The sequence below is a fragment of the Nuphar pumila genome, chromosome 10 (assembly GCF_984573655.1).
Source record: "Nuphar pumila chromosome 10, dmNupPumi1.hap1.1, whole genome shotgun sequence".
Classification (NCBI taxonomy): domain Eukaryota; kingdom Viridiplantae; phylum Streptophyta; class Magnoliopsida; order Nymphaeales; family Nymphaeaceae; genus Nuphar; species Nuphar pumila.
In genome coordinates, this window is record NC_143258.1 from 96,864,822 (window position 1) to 96,887,400 (window position 22,579).

General features: G+C 40.0%; 2 protein-coding genes across 2 annotated transcripts; one reads left to right on the top strand and one right to left on the bottom strand.

Annotated features, from left to right (window-relative positions):
* The first annotated feature begins 15,162 nt into the window (after positions 1 to 15,162).
* On the top strand, positions 15,163 to 18,706 carry LOC149827493 (putative pectinesterase 63). Its single transcript, XM_090018522.1, has 5 exons — positions 15,163 to 15,681; positions 15,773 to 15,979; positions 16,079 to 16,317; positions 17,353 to 17,479; positions 18,554 to 18,706. The coding sequence occupies exons 1-5, from the start codon at positions 15,163 to 15,165 to the stop codon at positions 18,704 to 18,706; spliced, it is 1,245 nt and encodes a 414-aa protein (XP_089874648.1).
* Positions 18,707 to 21,194: 2,488 nt separating this feature from the next.
* On the bottom strand, positions 21,195 to 22,347 carry LOC149827494 (uncharacterized). Its single transcript, XM_090018523.1, has 2 exons — positions 21,909 to 22,347; positions 21,195 to 21,277 (listed from the first exon to the last, which is right to left on the bottom strand). The coding sequence occupies exons 1-2, from the start codon at positions 22,345 to 22,347 to the stop codon at positions 21,195 to 21,197; spliced, it is 522 nt and encodes a 173-aa protein (XP_089874649.1).
* Positions 22,348 to 22,579: the final 232 nt, after the last annotated feature.

Here is a 22,579-nt window from a genome sequence, read left to right on the forward strand (position 1 = left end):
TTCCTGATGAGATGGTGGTGGTGATGATGATGATCATGGTCTATGAAGAGCTAAGGAGTTACAATTAGTATTAGAAACACTCAAAAAACATGAATCCAATTCAAGTTTGGTAGAACAATGTCTCAACTGCAATTCATCTTTGTTGATCCGCAACTACAACTACTTCAATGCTTTTCCGAAAAAAAAAACTAAATGAACAAACCACATATCTTCTTTGTTGATCTGCAAGTATGCCAAGGCCCGATTCCCTAAATCGATTTGAAAATCGATTCAGGATCCGAGATGATACTGACAACATTTGTTCAAACTATTGGTGGGAGGCTGGATCAACAGTATACCCAAATGAGATCGACCCTCCTCGGCCCTTTGGGGGTGGGAAAATCCTCTCTCTCGGGAAACAAGGACATGAAGAGAGGTTCTGGGGTATTCATTACCGAGAAACAAGGGAACTAACTGTTGGGTTTATCAGAGTTGGCAAAGCAAATCAGCAAATGGTTCTACTTTCTTTCTTTTTTTTTGAAAGAATGCATATGGTCCTTCTGCCGAATCACCAAAGGAAGAAAAATCTATCTAAGCACCTAAAATCTCAGGTTTTGGTGAACTTAAACTTTGGGTATTGGTTTTGAGCTGGTTGGATCCTGGATTTTAACCAAAACCTGGTGCAGTTCACATAAAAATGCCCCTTATTCCTTTAGAACAAAACATATATAATATAAGAAACAACTCGCGTAGTTATTAATTTAATTAGACTCCTTCTAGACCAAGTCCAAGTTTCTTAGTTTTTTTAAACGAAAGTCCTAGTTTCTTAGTTGGACTGACGTCCCAACACCAGTATTGACCTTCTTTTGTAGTTAAAATCCAGACTTACCTCAATTCATCCGGTGTTACATATCTCTAACAATAGTAAAACAAAGCCTTGCTGTAAAACCAGATTGCCATGATCATTTTCTGGTAAATGTTTCTACAAAAACAGTTTTTTTTTCATTAAGGTATTGAGAGCCAAAGGCTTGGTCAAATTTTACTATGTTTAAAAGAAGTACAGCTAAATACTGGGAATATTTGTCAAAAAAGATATTTGTCAGAATATACCCCCTCATCATCAATTGGAAAATGACACTAATAATACATACCATAGAAACCAATAATATAAGTGTATTTGATAGAGAAATAAGGGAAACAGTATCTTTTTCTCATTATTTCTTCATGATAAATGAGAATATAACCAAAAAAAAAAAAAAAGGTTTGAGACAAGTCAGACTCCAGTCTTAATTCGTTGATCATTTGCACCCTTCACTTTTTTTTTGGTTTCATTTTCCCCACCGAGAAAAACACTAAATATTAACAAATTCAACAGGAAGCGTGCTGGGTGGAGGTGGAAGCGTCCCTCGCCCTAAGCACAAGAGTGGGTTGACATGATAAATAGCATTAAAAAGGAGCCATGTCCACTCGTCTTCAAATCCCAATCATTTATGGCATGGATGCTGTTCATGGGCAAAATAATGCTTATGGTGCTACCATATTCCCTTATAATGTTGGTCTTGGAGCTACTAGGCAAGTAATCAGGTCCAAATTTGGCATAAACATTGTCATATTTCCTTGATGTTTTGATTGTGAATTCTTTCTAATTCAATCTTGTAAGTAATTTCCAAAGTACCAACAAGATGCATGCTTGTTGTCCTAACCATTCTTAGTAGTCGTGATGCCGAGAAGAAGGAAAAATTATATAACAATGTTTTTTGGCTGAGGGTGCATCGGATTGGGCAAATACCGATATCTCAATGAACTTCAATCTTCTAGTATCGACCACCGAGCTATTTTAACTTTTATTGTTTTTTTATTACTGTACTTGGAACTTTGTTGGGTTGTTATTTTTGAAACATACAATGTTGAAACTATGTTAGGAGCGACAATAGTTCGATGGTCCTCTATCCACAGAGTTAGAGGACCCGAAATACCCAATTTTGTTCTAAGTGGATAAGTCTAGTAACTTCTGCAAAAGTCAGATGCATCCTGTTTTTTCTCAGCCTTTATGGGTTATCTCTCTGTCGTTACACCGCCCATTTGATAATCTAATTCTAATAGTCAATTGAGGTATTAAATTACCAAAGAATAATAGATCTTCAATTGATCTCATCTGTCTTGATGTATTTGAACTGTGTAGAAGGTTAATCAAATAAAACATAATTATTATGGTACAACTTTACTTTCTGCACTTAAACACTACTTAGATGAATAAATATGGTTTTTGTTATGCATGTGCTTAGTATTGTTTATCTTAAATCAAATATGTTACTTGTTTTTCAAAATTTTCATTATGCTCTTATATGATGGCACTTTAATTACTTGCATGCCTTAAGAAGAAATATTTTATTGAGACTTGTGAAGTCTAACCCTTGATATTATCATTTTACAGGTCAGAATGATTGAGCATAAACTATTGTGAGATGATCGGACTAAAGTCGTAGAGATCTGCGATTTTCTTTTATTTGGTTAAATACTCTCATGAAAGTTTAGATTTATTTGATGTAATAACTCTTTAAACTGGGATGGTTGATTTTCATTTTCAATAACTTTATCAAAAGTCAAATCATCTTCAATTGCTCAAGATTTTTCAACTTCACTTAGTTTATTTCTGTTGTGCATTGATTTATAAAAAAAAATTACTTAAAAAATTGGATAAATTATGAGGCGTTGCATAGTGAGTGTAAAGTTAGGCACTGCTCATGGGTCAAATAATTTTTCATAGCATTTGAAGTCACGTGGTTGGAGGTTGCATAACTTCAGACACATTTGCTTTGCCTTGTGATTCTTAAACTTTTTGAGTTATATATATGTGATTTGATTACAATCATGGGCAAAAATGCGAATATAACCTGTGATTTTAAAATCTCAACTATGAGAGTTAAGTTATTTTAACATGTGAAATGACCTACAATCACAAGCTGTGGAGTCATAGCTGTTTTTTTTTAAATAACATAAACTTTTTTAGTTTAGGAAGAATTCTTACATCACTGCAAGAAATCAGGGTTTTACTGGCACAACTTTTGTGCCAGAAAATGCCTTTACTGGCGCACACACTGGCACAAAATGAAAAGCTTTAACAGGTGTTTTTTGCTTGCGACAATGAAACTTTGTTCCACTGGCACAGATTTGTCCCAGTGAAAAGAATTTGACTCAGTAAAAATATGTTTTACTGGCGCACTTATTTAGTGCAGTAGTAAAAGTAGCTAATAGAAAACAAATATAAAAATAGTGTGTGCCTCAGCTTTAAGGCTCCTGGCCCTGAGGTGTAAACCTCATAGCGTACGCCCTAGGGTAAAAAAGTCAACAATAATTCATTCTACATTGTCCTCTATATTTACATTCAGTACTGCTAAATAACTAGGAATTTCTACGGACTTTCAAGTTCTATAAATTATAATGCAAACTGATTTTTGCATGGGTACACAAATTCACATGAAGCAGGACTACCATTTGGACCACTTCTACCACTTGGTGGGGGTACTTGGACAACTCTTTTTTTCTTTTTTCTTTTTGCCAGATGTTGCACTTAATAAAAGATATGAAAAACCCGATCATCAATAGTATGAAAACCCACCTCCTGTTTTCAAGACTTCAGTTTGAACCTCTTAAACCAACCAAATTTTCAGGGAAAAGAAGATGATGGTATGGCCATTTAATCATGTATATGATAAAAGCAAATGTAGTGTTCGAGATTTACATAGAACTCTTACAGAAAATTAGGATTTAGCATCCAATCCAGGGTCTTGTCTGAATTTGGAAGTTACCACTTAGTAGGTTTCGATACCAAGACCCGCGGGGGATTCGTGTGTTTTGTAGGAACTATCGGTACGTGTCTCCCTGTGCTAGGACGTTGAAGGTTCAAAACCCCAATGATATGTTAAATAATAACTGGTGGGGGTCTGCCTAATTCCAGCTTGCCTTTAAAAAAAAAAAAAGTTTCCATATCAAGGCTCAATTCAATAAGTCCATAGCATCTACCAATTTCGCCATATATCCCACTTTCTTTCGAGGCTGAGATCCTTGTGATTCCATTCCCCTCTTTCCTTCCCGTTGGAACCATTCAATTCATTGAATACCGATCTGATATCGGGAAAAGTGCCTGCTCCTATTTTTTACCCTTTTCAACTCTATCAGACGAGTGTTTGGTTCTACTCTTCCGGCCCTCAATATGGCCAAACAGCCACGCTACTAAATTTTTTGGCTTTCTGTGCTAATTTGCATTGAAACCGGTCATAGGATAAGTCCATTCTAGCAAAGATGCATCTATAAGTTCTGCACTTGCTCTTCCTCCTACCATGCATACCATTAACTTTCACAGGATGATTGCATATCAAAGGAACAATGCTTCCGTTAAGACTATTTGATGATGATGAAGAGAAAACTGCTTTTGGATTCTTTCGAGAAAATAGTGCTTTTGGGTAATTGATTCATCCTAAATGCACTAAAGGTGGGGATTCCTGCCCATAGAAGTTCCTCACACCTGGCTAGGTGGGTCAACTTAAGGCTTTCAAGTTCAAGGAGGTCAAGAGTTTTATACTGGGGGTATATATCCTATGCTTTAAGGCCTATGACAAATGGAAAAATATCTCCGGTGGGTAAGGAGGAAATATTTATGGAGTTTTACAGTGCACATATCCGACTCCGGTCCATGATCATCGTGGCACCTCTAGGCCGGTATGGGATGTCGGAACCATAACAGTGGTTTCTCCATGCTATAACAAAAAAGAAAGAGAAAGAAACAATGTAGGGGTTCCTTATGAGAACATACATGGATGCAAACATACACAAGAAACAAAGTTACATATGCAAAGTATTTTTATAATGTATGCCATAAGGTAATGCTTGCCCTCAATGTGTTCCAAGTTTTTTCTAGTATGTATTTGCATTAGCTTGGCTTTCAATTTGAAATTGGAAATCCAATGCAGCTCAACATTCTCCAGTCTCATTTGAATTAATGTGTCAAAGATCTGCACTGCAATACATATGACAAGCAACTCAAACTCAACCTTAATTCCTAGCAACATACTGTTAAATCCAAAATCCTATACCATATTAGTTACCAGAAAACGAAATGGATGAGAGAAGTGATGCTTGAAGCTGAAGCAGGGAAGTGTGTATTAAAAAATTGTGAAGCAATTATGCAAACACATGATAAACAAAATGGAAGTGCATAGGAAGCAATATGAAATGCGTGTGAAAGCAAATAGAAAATGACATGAAAATAAGTATAAAAAAATATAAAATCAACATTGATGAAGCCGGTGTAGATCTTGGTCGGATCTGGGTCAAACAACTTTGAATTGGATTTGTGTATAGTCTGACCCATGTAAATGCAACTTTGCTTTTCTAGCAAAACTAGCAAGCCATATTAGAACACGTTCATTGTGTTTAGTTTCAACAGTCAGTTTGATAATTGAATTTGGGTCTCATTGTGCCTTCATTTTAGCCTGTTTACTTTACAGTTCAGAGACATATCAAACAGACACGTGCTCTGTTTTCTTTCCTTCAGTTCACAGCCACATTCGTCCACACCCTATCTCCTCACTGGATGTTCACGCCTACAAATCATGACTGAGAGCAGTGTGAATGTCGCCTGCTCAGATAGCCACACCTACATTGATTAACATTGTACAAAAGACAAGGCATAACAGCTGAAAATAAGTGATGCTTATTATATATGATAATGGTTGTGGGGGTTGGTTAAATTGTTTGAGGTCCTTTTGGAAGCACAAGAACCGCAGTTTTAAATGGACAGATCAGAGTATTTTCCAAATATCTTATTTCTGTATCTCGAAGTAATGCCCCGGAGAGATGTCTGACCAAGCAAGATTCATTTGCTTCCATTCAATATTGCATCTCAAGATGCTCAAAATCACCCAGTCACATGACACGCACATATGATTATAATTGAAACATTTTCATCAAATTTACAACACATAATATCACAGGACAAATCAAAGCGCAAATGTATCAACTCCTACAGGTTGGTTGATTCAATTTGGTGCTATTACTGTTGCGCAGCAATAAAACAAATGCCCAATTTGCACAAAGCAATAAAGCGGAAACAAAAAACACAAATAATCCACAAGACAAGATTTACGTGGATCGATCAAGATGATCTACATCCACGGGGCAGCCAGATAAATCCACTATAATCGGTGAAATAACAAAGTTGTTTCAATGAGATGCTACACAAAGCCAACTCTCTAACAAAATATCTCAATATCACCATAAACAATATGAGATAAACATAAAAGAGATATCACCGAGTGAATATGGGAAGATGCTCCTTGCTTCCTCAACACACATAACTCGTGCACACGGCAAGCTGCTGTCCCCTGCCCTCTGCTGCGTGCCTGCAGCACTTTCTCTACAAGGCAGACCTCAGACGACTTCGTCTTCACTGCCGCAGATGCCACAAGATGATCTTCACCTCGTGCAGAAAACCGCCGGTTCACGCAGTGCGTCTCCAAGCACCAGGTCGACCCCGAAGAAGGTGTTCGCTCGCGGGTTATCCTCTGCCTGACGCTGATGAACCACCGCCTCACCACGATGCTGCTTTTCACACCACCAGAAAGCATGCACAAAAAACATTAAAAACTTAGGGCATGATCGAGGCCCTCATTGCGCAAGGCGACCCAAGTTGATTTGGATCCACTACAAGAAAAATGTTAATTAGCGACGGAAATTTGCGACGGATTTTTTCTGTCGCAAATTAGCGACAGATTAGCTAGAGAAAACTTTCTTAATGAATCCGTCGCTAAGTAGCGACGGATTAGCGATGAAAGTTGTTTCATCGCTAATCCGTCGCTAATTAGCGACGAATTAACGACAACAAGTATTTCGTCGCTAATTCTCAATACAAGAAAAACATTTTAGCGAGGGATTTAGCGAGGGAATTTTTCCGTCGCTAATTAGCGACGGATTAGCGATGGAAAATTTCCGTCGCTAATCCGTCGCTAATTTTCGATTTAAACCAAGCGCGAAATTTTCCCTCTCTCCCTGTTTGAAATTTAAATCGACCGCGCTCGATTTAAATCGACCGCGCTCGATTTAAACCGAGCGACGTCGGAGAGCTTATTGGAGAGCATGTACATGAGAGTGGAGGACGGTGACGCCGGAGGACAGTCGGCGATCGCTGGAGGACGTCGGCGTCGGTTGACGGAGGACGACAATGCCGATTCACGGAGGACGGCGACGCCGGAGGACGGTCGGCAATCGCTGGATGATGTCGGCGCCGGTTCACGGAGGACAACAACGTCGATTCACGGAGGACGGTCGGCGATCGCTGGAGGACGTTGGCGCCGGTTCATGGAGGACGATGACGCCGGTCCACGGAGGATGACGGCGACGCCGGTTCACGGAAGATGACGGTGCCAGTTCATGGAGGACGGCGACGCCGGAGAGCACCGGTTCATGGAGGACGGCGACGCCGGTTCGCGATGAGGCAGAGCGATCGTTATGTGCATGCAATGCCTGTCGGGTGCGGTATAAGTCCGGCTTGGTGCTGCCGGAATACCGCCCGACAAGGATCAATTTTTTTTTATTTTTTTTTTAAAATTTAGCGACAGATTAGTGACGGATAATGTCCGTCGCTAATCTATCGCAAATTAGCGACGGAATTAACGACAGATAATTTTTTTCGCTAATTAGCGAGCAAAAAATCGCGATGGCCTCTATCCATCGCTAATCCGTCGCTAAGCCGTCGCTAAACAGTTTAGCGACGGCTTAGTGACGGATTAGCGATGGATAGAGGCCGTCGCTAATCCACGGTTTTCTTGTAGTGATCGGGTCCCCGCTTGAGGCTGGACCCGACCCAACAATTACAGCAGTGGTGGAGGGAGCAACCACTGGTTTGCCCGGATGAATGTGGTGGTGCTCAAGAAGGGCTGTGCTTGATGATCATTCAGTATCCTTCCATAACTTGCACGCATTGATGTACTAGCCCCTGGTCCACTGCACTTGTATTCACCATAATACAAGCCCCTGCAATGCACACATTCATAATTACGTGAATCTTTTACCAAAATTATGGGGCAATAATTCGGGATGTGATTAAGCAAATTCCTTCAAATTACAGGCACACTTAACATAATAATAAAAACTTTCCTTAGACTTTTAGAAGACAGAAATATAGATTTCCTATATTAAAGGCTACCACAAACACTTTGGTTATAAGTTAGTCTTCAGCATTTCAAACTGGGTAAGTAAAGTTAGAGGGCATTTTTTATGCAGCACCGCTGACAGCCACTGGCAGCCACCCGTCTCAACATTTCTCGAGATGGAGACCACAGCCATCTCGAGAAATGCCAAGATGGGTGGCTGTGTGAGAGACGCATAATGCAGCGGCACTGTATTTTGTGTGAACGCTTAAAATTATGTATATATACAATACTTTCATATGTTTATGTTTATCGATCAGCATGTTATTTAGACTTTTCATGTCTTTTTTTTTTAGAGAAAAAGTGATTTATTAATTCAGCAAGTAATCAAAGAGAGCAGGTGATAAGCAGTCACCCAGATCCCTTATACATAATATAGAACAGAATAGAATGTAAGGGTTCAGTTTGTTGCAGGTTGCCGAATAGGATTAAATCCAATGCGTTGTTCGCCAACCCATTTTAAATCCTAGACTTTTCATATGTTTAAACAGCGATGCACACGACAATGGATTTCTGTCATGCTGCAAAGAAACCAAGATCCATAGCAGAATACGGGCTCCATTTGTTGGCCCAAAACCTGAGCGGCCGATTGCAGTTCAACCGTGTACTTCAACACAGGTCAGGTCAACTGGATTACGACATGATAAAACACAGTTCATCAGGAGGGAATCAAGTAGGTTATTGCTACATATAATTGAGCTGGTTGGGATTCACATCTACCTAGGGAAGCCCACATAGCAGCATCGAGAGAGAGAGATAGAGAGTTTTTTCTTACTGATGATCAGTGAAGCCGTGGTCATCCCAGCCTTGTGGGCAGACCACAGAGTCCAAAAAGGAGTAGGAGAAGACAACCCTGGAGTGGTCTCGCCATGCTCGGCTTAGATGGGCACTCCCACTCCCCGTTACATTGCAATGCACGAAAGAGAAGCCACCCATATCGCTCCGACTCGTCCTCCCCTGTGCAGCTATAGCTGTTACCCCATTGTCATCTGCCACTGAGTTTAGCATACAACCCTGAAAGAAAGAGAGAGAGAGAGAGAGAGTTTATTGAAGATTGCTATTACTGTAAAACAATTAGGCGAGAAATTAATTTCGTATGAAAGTTACATGCAGACAAATTGAGTTACCTCATAAAAGGACCTGGCATCCCCAAAAATGAAATCAATGGTGCCTTGGATGAAGCAATCCTTGAAGTAGTGGTGGCCTACATCATCACAGAGGGTGTCCTGGAAGCCCAGAAACCGGCAGTTGTAGAAGGCTGCCTTGTCACCAGATACACGCATTGCTACTGCTTGTGCTCCTTTTACACCTAGCTGTGGTCTTGGTGCCGTATTCTGTACCCACCAAAACAAACAAACTCATCAGTTTAAAAAAGACATCAATAAGAACAAGTGCCTCAATTACTCTGTTTCAAAATTTTGTCCTCCATCCCAGCAATGGGTTTTGATTTTAACCTCTGTCACCATTTCAAGTTCTCTATCCCTGCTCCAAAGGGGGCGAGGCGGGGTGGAGCCCATTTCTCCCCAGTCCACTACCATCTCTAAAGGTATCTTAGTTATTTTACTAACAGAAATTGGGTACCGGGTGGGGGAAAGCGTAAGTCCATCCCCGCCTCCACACCTGCACGGGTTTTCATTTTAACCATCATCCCTGTTTCATGTCCTTCATCCCCAGTTCAAACGGGCCGAGGTGAGGCGGGGCTCCATTTTCCCCAGTCCACTGCCATCCCTACCCCTATCACTAGGGCTAACAACGGGCTGGGTCGTGGTTGACCAGACCCTCTCATGTTACTAACAACTGGGTTTGGGTTTCATCGGGTCATGAAAATTGAATCCCAAACCCAGACTCAGAAAAATTATATATATATATATATATAATATATATAATACTTGGGTTGTGTGAGGTACCCAGCAAAAAGGCTGGGTGAGGTTGGGTACCTGGCAAAAATCATAATCCAAACCCAACCCTCATATTGTTTGGGTCTGGTTCAGGTTGACCCAAATATTATTGAGGTCAGCATTTTCCATGCCCATAGCAGAAAATTAGGGTTAGGGTCGGGTACCAATACAAACCGGACCTGTTGACAGCCCTACCTATAGGAAAAGAGGAGCCTAATATTAAAGAAGGGGGGCAGCCGAACACAGAACCACGCTTCCTACCTGACCATGCACTTGTTATGCCAAACACTTGGCCATATATATATATATCTTAATGCACTACAATTTGGAGATATAGCGACATATATATAGCATCCATTGTGTCAAAATTGCCGCAATATACAGCGCCCAATGTTGCTATCCTGCATACCTCGAAAATGATGTTAACAGCCATGAAGTAGTGCGATTCAACGGCAACAGTGGCACTGTACACCGTCCCGTACACCGCTGCTGTTCCATTGAAGCTGATCCTTGGCATCTTATTCGGATCGCCGTAGAACGTGATGAACGGCTTGGAGCGATCGATCGTCAACTTCTCCGTATAGACGCCGGGCTTTATATGGATGATGATTCTCCGGGAATTCTTAGTGGGGATGCTGTTAACGGCATCGGTCACCGTTCGGAAGTCCCCAGCCCCGTCCTGGCTGACTGTTATTATCCTCCTCTTCTCCTCCGCCTTAATAAGCCTGCTATCAAGCATTGTATCAGCGCTGCCTTGCACATCTTGAGCTGAAGATCCATAGAATTGAATGTTCTGATTGATCCAGCCTTCCAAAGACGAGTTGTTTCCAGCAGTCACCGAGCTTTCAGTAATGAAGATCAAGCAGAGAACACACAGGAACTTGGGGAATTCGACTACAGAAGCTGATCGAGAGCATTTTTCAGCCATGATAACGCTGCAAATTCTTCTCAGCTCTATAGAGGTGTTGACAAGCTAAGGTTTTTGCTGTTGTTGTTGTTGGTGGTGATAATATATATAGTGGTAACGTTTGGGTGATGATGATGAAGACTATTTATAAAGGTGGTAGTTGCCAAACAATGTAGGGAAAAGGGAGGAGGGAAATGAGTTTGTTTTACCTGTTGTACCAAATGACTAATTTGCACCTGAGAATGAATTTTCAGTTAATTGGTTGGCGAGTTTGCCTCTAAACGAGAATAACTGAGCGAATGCATAAAATTGCAATAGAGTGGCACATAATTACAAAAAAAAGGCTAAATTTACAAGTTAAACCTGTTTGAAAAAAAAAAATTTATTGGTGTTTCATTCATAATCCACCACTCGAGATCATAGATCTAGTCCCGTGCCTCCAGGAAGTCGCCTTGCTTAGTGGGCAATTATACCCTTACTCTTGATAGGAAAACTAGAATATGTAAACTAGCATGAACCAAGATTTTCATAGGTTTTTTGCAAAATCTAATCATAAAGATACATTGGGCGTTTGCTTCGCATTGGCTATTAGATCATAATTGGATCAAGAATTGTGATTTTGTATGCTTGAATATTTATGAAAATCTGAGTTGTTGATTTTCAAACCTTAAAAGATCCTTCTTATACATCGTAATAAGAGTCTGTTTTTATAAAACCAAGCATCTAGATTGCATCAGTAAGGTGAAATTTTTGAAAAAAAAAAACTATGAAAATCTCAGTGCATACCATTTTTGATATTTTGCTTGATAATTCAGTTATCCCTCTTTATATGTGACTTGTTTTATGTGTTATTTTACGTTTGGCATGCAATATGCCAATTCTAGTACATTTTTATTATTATGAATACTAAATCAAGTGTGGACTTTAATTTTCTTAGTACACCTCTTTAATTTTCTTAATGCTTGGACGTGCATCAGAGTTAAACCCAAGCCCGAGATAGAACCAGCCTCAAGCCAGTTTTGATACTATTCCAATTTTATACGATGTTTCCGAAGAGAACCATACCAGGATCTAAAATCCAAGGTAAGGACCAATGTTAGGCTTGTATGTGGGGACTTTCTTTCTTTTTTTAATATAAAGAAAATTCTAAATCGTATTGAATTCGAAACTAAGATGGCTTAAAAAGAAAAATTATCCATGACAACAATAGAAAATCAAGAGACTTGTAACATTATAGGTAGATTTAAAATATAAAAAAACTGGTTTCACTATAGGGATTCGGGTCTTGGTTGGGCCAATAGGTTACATTTGTAGCGAGGGATCCGGTCTATTTGGGTTCCTGTTAGGTCAATGGGTCGGATAGGGTTAGTGTAGATGTGTTTGCGCTAGGGGTGTCAATCTGTCAGGTTTGACCCGGACCTAGTGTCAAGGTTTGATGATAAAAAAGGATGTCCGATTAGAATCCTGCGTGGACTGAAGGGGTCCAAATAATATTTAAAGTCAGGTATGGTTTGTGAATTTTCATACCAAACCCAGGCCTGACCTGAGTTTTGATTAAGATCCGCAAATATTTAATGTAAGAAAAATAATATATATATATATATATATATATATATATATATATATATATTATTTTATCGGGTATGGTCCCGCTCTGGTTAATGTATCCTTATAGGACCTGGGTACGGTTTCTCTTATGGTGGGTCTGATTCGACCAGAAACCAAATCTGATACCAGCACCTTATTAAATCAGATATGGGTTTCGTCCCAAATAGGTCTAAACCAGATCCTACTCGTTGAGAAGCCTAGTTTGCACCCCGGTGATCAAACAGGTATGAGACATGACAGGTTGGAGTTCATTTCAAGTTTAACAGACAGGGAAAATGGGACAATGTTAAGTTAGTGAGGGTCATGTTGGTTATATAGATAGGGTAAAGTGGGTTGGGTCCAAGATGGGTGGGTCTGGTCGGAACGACAACGAGTACGGTAGGACAATAGGATTCAGTGGGATTGGTCAAGGTGGGTTAGGTTAAGCCATTGTCTTTCAACGTTATTTAGTTTAACATATGATAATAATAATAATAATATATGTTGAGTCAAAATCACGATTTTACCAAATCAGTTTTTATAAATCATGTTTTTGAGACATGTTTGTAAAACCTTAATTGTTGGACATTATCCCTATACTTTTTATAACTTTTAAGGAGTCTTATTTATTAATTAAATATTACTTAATGAGAGTTTGGCTTGGTTTAGAAAGTGTGGTTGGATATAAGATCATTTGAGATTTTTCTTGTCTTAATAAAGAAGGGGATTAGAAATTGTGGTTGGAGATAACACTGATTGGATTCTCTGTCTTAATAAGAGAAGAGGTCCCCAGTACTATAAATAGGGGTTTCACCTTTGGGAGAACATTGAAATCTTTTTAAGTAGCTCTGTGCAATTGAGCTAAGAAGCAAGCTAAGGTTTGCCCTCCTTTTGTTTGCTCCCAAACCAAGGGTGGATACAAAAACCTTGAGCCCGATTCAATCCTTGATGGTGGTTTGAGGAAAAAGTAAGTTGATTTCCTGGTGTCATTTCTTTTTTATCGTTCTTGTTCATCATTAGTGGAAAAGTCTTCATTGACAATAAGGTATGCTTCTTGTTAGCAAGATGGTGTTATGTTCTTATGTGGGCATGGTGAAACCATATTGACATGCATCATGTTTATTCGTTGTTTCTTTTTGGTCAATGTTGTTATCGTTACTAAACATTGTATTTGTTCATATTCGTCAAAACCTTGTGTTTTATGGTTTATTGAATCATAATTGTTTGAGTTGTAGCGAACATGAGTTTGGTATTCTCCATGGATGGCATAATACATGTTAACCATGACGTCATCATGCTACATACATGTAGCAACCACAATAAGACGTCATCATTACTAATTTATGTAACCCCTTGTTACTACCTCAGTTGGGATATATTTTATGTTGAATATGATTATGACTTAGTTAACATGTGACTATATGATATATGGTAGTTTACAAATTTTTGATGTTCTTAGTTTCATTGAATAAAATTCTCATATATGACTTGCTCATGATTAGAACCATATTCCACTATTACAAATCTAACGTTTTATCATGTTATGATCATGTGCATGTAAATTTTTATTGACCAAATACCCAGGTTCATCTTTCTGCTCCATTTTCTTTTGGAATGTAGGCCAATTCTAGGCTGCACCTCAAACTTGTATACTAAGGGTATTGCATTGTAGGACTTGGTGCGTGGTGCTAGGGCATCTCCGGAGAGAATTTTATTTTGCTATGATTATAGTGGTGCAAATAGTTTGAATACAACAGATCAGAGATCAGGGTTGATTGGAATTGAATCTGAATTTTAATTCTGTAAGTCAGAATCTGAATCGAAGGTGGATTCACTTTGAAATCCAAATTCTTATATGGCATATTACTGGATCTTTCTGTCAAAAAAAAAAACTCAGTACTGGATCCGGTAAAGTACGTTGAAAACATTTTTTTTACATGTAAAAGCATGCAAATGGATTTGATTAACCTAGATTCAAGTACAGACCTAATATGCAACATCGATTCAAATCCAGAAAGCGTTGGACCAGGTGCAAGTCTGATACAAAGCATATCCGGATTTTATTTCAAGCTTCTTTCTCCCAAATGAAAATTTCATGATTCTTATCAAAAAATAATGTGTTAAGTCTAGAAAAAAATTAATTTGTTGGATCCGGAGGTCAGAACAAATCTAATCCATTTATGGCCTTAATTACAAACAAGAGAAATGTTTACGTTAAGATCAAAACACCAAAGAACTTTTTTTTAACTGTCGTAAATATTTTTCCTTTTTGTAACTATGGGACACACTGCTGCAACTTTTATAAACGTTTGCTGCAGTTATTCACATTTAGAGGCAAACTGACCAACCAATTAACTGTAAATGCAAATTAGTCATTTGGTGCAACAGGTAAAACCAACTCATTTACCTCCTCTCTTTTTCCCCGTGTTTGTTTCACAGCTACCATCTCTATATATTGACCCCACCTTCCCCATGCAAACCCTCACACCAGCACCAATATCATCAGAAGCACAAACAACCACAGCTGCCACCTTAGTCCCTTGTCATTACCACTATTGATCTAGGTAGAATTTCCAGCATTATAATGGCCGAAAAGCGCCAGCGAACAGCTTCCACACCGGAATTCTCCAAGTTCCTGCGTGTTCTCTGTTTCATCTTTATTGTTGGAAGCTCGGCGACTGCTGGAAACAATTCATCTTTCGAAGGCTGGATCAATCGGAACATTCAATTCTATGAATCTTCAGCTCAAAATGCGCAAGGCGGCACCGATACCATGCTTGATAGCAGGATTATTAACGCGGAGGCGAAAAGGAGGGTAATAACAGTCAGTCAGGATGGGACCGGGGACTTTCGAACGGTGACCGATGCTGTAAACAGCATTCCCCCGAAGAATTCCCGGAGAATCATCATCCATATAAAGCCTGGCGTCTATACGGAGAAATTGACGATCGATCGCTCCAAGCCGTTCATCACGTTCTACGGCGATCCGAATGCGATGCCACGGATCAGCTTCAATGGAACAGCAGCGGTGTACGGGACGGTATACAGTGCCACTGTTGCCGTTGAATCGCACTACTTCATGGCTGTTAACATCATTTTTGAGGTATGCAGGATGGCAGATAGGGCTGTCAATGGGTTTGGTATCTGATGTATCTTTTTTAAACTGATGAGTTTGTTTGTTTTGGGGGGTATAGAATACGGCACCAAGACCACGGCTAGGTGTAGAAGGAGCACAAGCAGTGGCAATGCGTATATCTGGTGACAAGGCAGCCTTCTACAACTGCCGGTTTCTGGGCTTTCAGGACACCCTCTGTGATGATGTAGGCCACCACTACTTCAAGGATTGCTTCATCCAAGGCACCGTTGATTTCATTTTTGGGGATGCCAGGTCCTTTTATGAGGTATAATTGAGTTTGCAGAATGGAACCAAGCTTACATAGGAAATTAATCGCTCACCTTGTTTCACAATAACAGTAGTTAATTTCTCACCTTTCTTTCAGGGTTGTGTGCTAAACTCGGTGTCGGATGATGAGGGGGTAACAGCAATAGCTGCACAGGGGAGGACGAGTGGGAGAGACATGGGCGGCTTCTCTTTCGTGCGTTGCAAAGTGACGGGGAGTGGGAGCGCACATCTGAGCCGAGCATGGCGCGACCACTCCAGGGTTGTCTTCTCCTACTCCTTTTTGGACTCTGTGGTCTGCCCACAAGGCTGGGATGACCATGGCTTCACTGATCATCAGTAAGAAGAAATCTCTCTCTCTCTCTCTCTCTCTCTCTCTCTCTCTCTCTCTCTCTCTCTCTACATGCTGCCAAGTAGATGTGAATCCCAACCGATTTATGTTATGTGTAGCAATAGTAGCGCTGAACCCTTCAAAAAAAAAGTAGTAGTGCAGACTCCATCCCAGGTTCGAGCCCCATCAAGTATGTGGGTGCCTTTAACTGATAAGCTCCTTAAGGGCTTAGGTGTTGGTGACCCCACCCAGGAATTACCTTGCACGGGTGGGCCCATTAAGTGACCCAGTTCTCAGCAAGGGTTCCTCGTTGTTTATGTATAGAAATAACATACTTGATTCCCTCCTCATGAAGTGTTTTATCATGTCAAACCCACTTGACCTGGCTTGTGTTTTGATGACCAAGTTCCCCGCCGAAGTGGGTAATCTCCAAGTAGGGTCAGCGACACCCCCAAGCTCTTTCAGAGCCTACCAGTGAATGGCACCCTCACACCCGGTGAGAGTCGAAACTGAGAGAAGGGTCAGCACCTTTTCCCCAAGCCTACTGTCAGTCAGGCAACCCTGTCACTTGAACTGACGTGTGTTGAACACGGTTGGGCTACAATCGGAATCTCAGGCTTTGGGCCAACAAATGGAGTCCATATCTTCTGATATGGATCTTGGTGTCTTTACAGTATGACAGAAATCCGCTGTCGTCTGCATCTGTGTTGCAGAAATCCATTGTCGTCTGCATCTGTGTTTAAACATATGAAAAGTCCAATATACATAACATGCTGCTAAACACAAAACTTATGAAAAGTCTTATGTACACAATTTTAATCACCCTGCTTGAAATGCTGGCTACAAACTTACAACCAAAGTGTTTGTGGTGGCCTTTAGTATAGGAAATCTATATTTCTGTCTTCTAAAAGTCTACGGAAATTTTTTATTATTATACTAAGTGTGCCTGTAATTTGAAGCAAGGAATTGGTTAATCGTATCCGGAATTAATGCACCATAATTTTGGCTTAAAAGATTCATGTAAGTATGCATGTGCGTTGCAGGGGCTTGTATTATGGTGAATACAAGTGCAGTGGACCAGGTGCCAGTACATCAGGGCGTGCAAGTTATGGAAGGATACTGAATGATCATCAGGCACAACCCTTCTTGAGCACCACCACATTCATACGGGCAAATCAATGGTTGCGCCCTCCACCACTGCTGTAATAGCACCAAAGTGAATCAAGCAATTGCAATATTATAGTTGTATTTTGATTTTTCCTCGTCAAGACAAATGATACTCTATATGTCTTGTAAGTTTGATGAAAATGTTCTAATTATAATCATATGTGTGTTCAGCATACTGAGGTTTAAAACAAAAAGACGAAAAACATGTAGGGGGTTATTTTGGGCATCTTGAGATGCAATTAAGTGCCTAGCCAAGCTCAAGAAAATTGATGTTTTCCCCAGTTTGTTGGTTTATGAAATTCGATGCTTATACATGTGAGTCATGATAGATCTTGAATGAGATGTAGACCATAGCCTTTAGTTTCTTTTTGTTTTTTTGGTTCCCGAGTACCAGTCGAAATTTTTTTCTGCCTTTGCTATTTTGCTTGAAAAACATGCTTCCACATTTTTTTTTATGACAAGGAACACTAGCCGAAACGAGGAAAACTCCGGGTGGGGCCCCACGACCAGCCTGCCTTACGTGGCCCACCTCTAAAAGCTATGGACACACCATGCGCCAGCAGGGTTTGATCTGGTGTCTTCATCTCAGCACCCTCATAACCACCCTGCCGGCCAGGTGGGCGACCCCCACAATGGTAAAAACATGCTTCCACATTGGAAGGACATCTCTGAATATGTATTCGAGCAATGTTTTGATTGCTTAATCGGATTATTCTTTCAATCAGACTTGAATTAGTACTTTATATTGGATTTTCATTTAAATTCGGATCAAAACTAGTCCATTTGCTAACTTTTTACCATAAACTGTTTATTTTCCATCCTGGAATTTTCATTGGATATTGCAAGATGTAAAGAATTCTAGATTCTAGATTCATATTCATTTCATACAATTTTGGTTGGGATTAAGCATGATCCTGCCTGTATCTGATCCGATTGTACCACTACTATACTGCAAGATGTTAAGATTTTTAGTTGTTTCTAAAACTCCTACGCATTTTTTTGTTATTTTGCCAAAGCACCCTCTAGTTGTGTGTCCACGTTAACAGTCAAAAAACAAATGCTTGTTTGATTTTTTAGGTTGCATTGATCTGCTCCTATATCACTGCTCTTAAGGTTTCACTTTGTTTTGGAATTGAAAAAGTATGTGTAGCCGTGAATGTTGATCTTGCTTCTGCTAGTCCCATTGTGCAAGCCACCAGCATAGCTGGGCTAAGTTGGGTCAGCCATTAGCTGATCTAGATGGACTATGGCAGTACTTGCACATTTAAAGTTAACTGAATGAAATTAAAGAGTGATGTTGTAGCTCAAACTCATATCACAAATATTTGTGACTTTATTTCAAAGCTTGGTAAAGTCCCAAGAAACCATGATATATTCAAATGTCACTTGTACTCATTATATCTTTTGGCAAAATCAATAGAACTCTTTTAAGTTTCTTGGCTTCTCTAGATTTCTCAGAGTAGGAAGGTTCTAGTTAGGAATGTGAGGATCTATGGCCATAAAGGAAATCTTCCTCAATTAAGGTTAGGATTAAATCTTCCTTAATGATGGGATCGAGGACCGTTGAGAGGGGGACCATCTCAAGTTGTCCTCGATCTTTAATGTGTGAATGAGAGGTCGGCCCACCTTTCATGCGCATACTTGGAAACTGTCTATATAATGAATTTGGTAATTAAATCAAATTCATAGCTGACACATGCATGATCATTTGGATTCAGAGGATCAGGGGGCGTTTCACCAATAATGGGAAACGAATCCGCGCTCTCGTTCTCTTGAAAAAGACACAGATACAACAGAGAGCTAGAGAGAAACGAACGAGAGAGACTCCTTACCGGCAGAGGCTATTGCTAGTCCTATCTCTTGAAGATCACTAGCATCACAACGTGCTCCACCCTGATCCATCCTCTTGTCTCCGATCTCCAAAGACCCAACAAGGAATTGCTAGCTAAGCCAGGGAATTATTAGTTCCCTGAGAAATAAGTGAAATTCCTTCCCTCTCTCAATTTCTCTCGTTCATTTTTCATCTCTCTCTCTCTCTCTCTCTCTCTCTCTCTCTCTCTCTCTCTCTCTCTCTCTCAATTTCAATCATCAAAAACTCACAAATAGAATGATACCATGATACTAGCGCGCGGCACTCTTTTTATGGGTCTTTAATCTAAGAAATGGTGGGAAAATGTGGATCAAAAGAAGGATGGAGTAGATCGGGTATGGATAGGGAGTTTCATTGGATGATCAGGTGTAAAGAGTTGGAAATCTTTAAAACTTACGATATCTTGCAATGCCCTTTGATTCTTGGATTTTCTTAAGACACTGTGATTGTAAATCACAATAACAACACTTACCAAAACATTAGAAAAGTACAGCCTGTGATATTTGATTGCCAATTGTGACTGTTTTTGCATTGAAGCTTGTAAAAATTGGTCACAAGATTGACCTTGTAACTAACAATAACAGCTCACATCTTCTTTCTCAGCTGTCATTGTTCATCCCCACTTGTGGCCAAAGCAAACCTGCCTTGAGATTTAGAGCCAATCTTTAGCTCTAAGAAACCTAGATTAGAGCCAATCCTACTCTAGAAACCAAGAGTCCCAAAAAAGAACTCAATGATTCTATTATTAAAAAAAATACAATATGAGTACAAGTGTTCATATTTATAGAACCAATCGAAAAAATTTCCCATCGGAAGACGATCGATCATCCTTCCGATCTTTAAAGCTCCGCCGGCGTAGATGTAAACATTCAGGTTCGATATCTGACCGAATCCGAGTTGGTTTTATTGGATTCAGTAAGCAAAACCATATCCAAATACTAAACCAGCTTGGATACAGTTGTGTCATGCTCACATTCAAGTCCAAATTTAAATCCAAGCCCGACTGAAAATCCGACACGATGCAAACCCAGTTACATCGGAGCAGATTCAGTGTTTGGGCCAACTAATCACACCTCCAGTAGGGTTGTCAACGGATCGGGTACGACCCTATCTCGACCCGGAGCAGGTCCTATAGGGTCAGGGTTTGCTTACAAAGAAGGGCGTCCGTTATATGTAAGATCTATTAGGTACGGTGTAAGCGTTATGCATTCCAGTCTGAATCGATTAGTTTAGATCCAACAGGAACCAACCCAAATCTGACCCGTTTACATTCCTACGTGCACAAAAAAGGTGGGTCTTAATTACAAGAATGCCGCAATACCCACATGCGCATAAATAAAATAAGATGGATGTGATACTGAAACAGGCAATTGGAACTAGGTGAGCATGGGCCAACGTCACAAATCTCACTATTAGATCGAACTTTCCCTTTGAGGGAAAATCTTATGATCAATTAAAAAATTGTTTTTTCTCAGGAAAGTCTTGGCAAAGTATTTTCATGTGTAAAACTTTTAAAATAAAAAATATAAAGTATATAACAAAAGCAATGTAAACATTTATAAAAAAAATATTAATATCATGATAAATCCAATATTCCAGGATATTTTTTCTCTATCAGCTATTTAAAATTTAAAATACTGGGATAAAATCATAATATTTTCAATATATGGCTGATATTTCTTTTACTTTGAAATGGACACAGGCGTCTCTCTCTCTCTCTCTCTCTCTCTCTCTCTCTCTCTCTCTCTCGAAATCCAAACCGTGATTAATTAACAGTTCTTTCAGAAAAGAATCAATTAACAGGAACGCAATGCACAGGAGCAGACTCAAATGTTGTTCTTGTGGACCCTATTTAAGCTCTACAACTCCTTGATCAAGGCTCTCTGCGTCAGCTGTGGATGCAATTGGTGGGGCATCAGGGGTTGTGGCTTCTGCATAAATGGCAATAAAAAACAATACAAGTCACTTCAAGTTCAAGTTATATTGTCTAAACAAAAGTATGAGAAGATTAGAGGATCAAACGACAGGTAATTGCCTAAACAAGTATCAAGTATACATTTGAATCCAGCCCTACAAGTAGGGGTGTCAACGGGTAGGGTTTTGTTCAGACCCAGGTGAAACCAGACTTGGACCAGATTTTCAGGTATGGTATCGGGTCCGGACCCGGGTTTAATCGGGTCCAATATAAGAAAAATCATACCCGGACCTGATAAGAACTACATGAACCAAACCCGGACCATATATGGTAAAACCATATTTTCTTATCGTTTTTACGTTGAAAATTTGCTGGTCTTAACCGGAACTCGGGTCGGGTCGGGACCGGGTCTGATATAAAATTTCACAATCTAAAACCCGGGTCCATGTATTAAACTGACCTTTGGATCCGGACCCAGGTCTTAATCGGGTCTTCTTATTTATCACCATACCCGAACCCTATAGGGTTTGGTTCGGGTTGTGTGGGCCTTACCTATAAGTGGGTACTTGTAAATACTTGTTAATACTCTGGAATGTACAATCCTAATGCTTCTACTGAAAGGTTGATCAGGGGTAAGTATTTCTTACCTCTCTCCCTTGGCTCCTTCTGGCTACTCTCCATCCACTGAAGAAGATACTTGAATGTCTCAATCTCGCACGGTATGGTGAGCGCACCCTTGTGATCAAAACCAAACTCCTCCTCTGCCTTCTCCAGCAGCACTCTGAAGACAGGCAGGCTCAAATAACTGGTTGGGATCACGAACCTCCTAAGCTCAGGGACAACGTACACCGCTAAGTACCCCTTTGGCACGTCATGGGGTGGGTCCGGGCTCGAGCACCCCTCCTCATCTGAATCACATGTTGGTAACGACACCTGCCGTAGCCGGTGGCTGATAGTTGGCGGTATTGCAGAGCCTACTGTGTCATCTGTGACTCGCTTGCTGGCTGTATTAGGTTGCTGTCGTTGCACAATCTCTCTTAGGCGGGCGATTTGATGGTTCTCAGTGGTCTTGATGCTCCCATCCATGATGACTTTTTTCGCAGTATGTCTATGCTTTAAGATTAAAACATGAAAAGATTGCAATCGCAGGAGACTTGTTTCTGTTTATTATAATTCTTGCCTGCAAAAAAAAGTTATTATTGATGGTAAATTGCACGGATCTTTACTTTAGTTTCTTCTAAAAAAATCATAAAATCTGTGTGTTTATGTTTCAGCACATGCTAGATCTAACCACGTATTTAGCATGATTTGTATACCA

Excerpts from the sequence above, each read along its gene's own strand:
- LOC149827493 (XM_090018522.1), top strand. The coding sequence starts at position 15,163 with ATGGCCGAAAAGCGCCAGCGAACAGCTTCCACACCGGAATTCTCCAAG. Across the intron at positions 15,682-15,772 it reads CTGTTAACATCATTTTTGAG|AATACGGCACCAAGACCACG; the intron begins GTATGCAGGATG and ends TGGGGGGTATAG. Across the intron at positions 16,318-17,352 it reads CATGGCTTCACTGATCATCA|GGGCTTGTATTATGGTGAAT; the intron begins GTAAGAAGAAAT and ends TGTGCGTTGCAG.
- LOC149827494 (XM_090018523.1), bottom strand. The coding sequence starts at position 22,347 with ATGGATGGGAGCATCAAGACCACTGAGAACCATCAAATCGCCCGCCTA. Across the intron at positions 21,278-21,908 it reads GAAGGAGCCAAGGGAGAGAG|AAGCCACAACCCCTGATGCC; the intron begins GTAAGAAATACT and ends CCATTTATGCAG.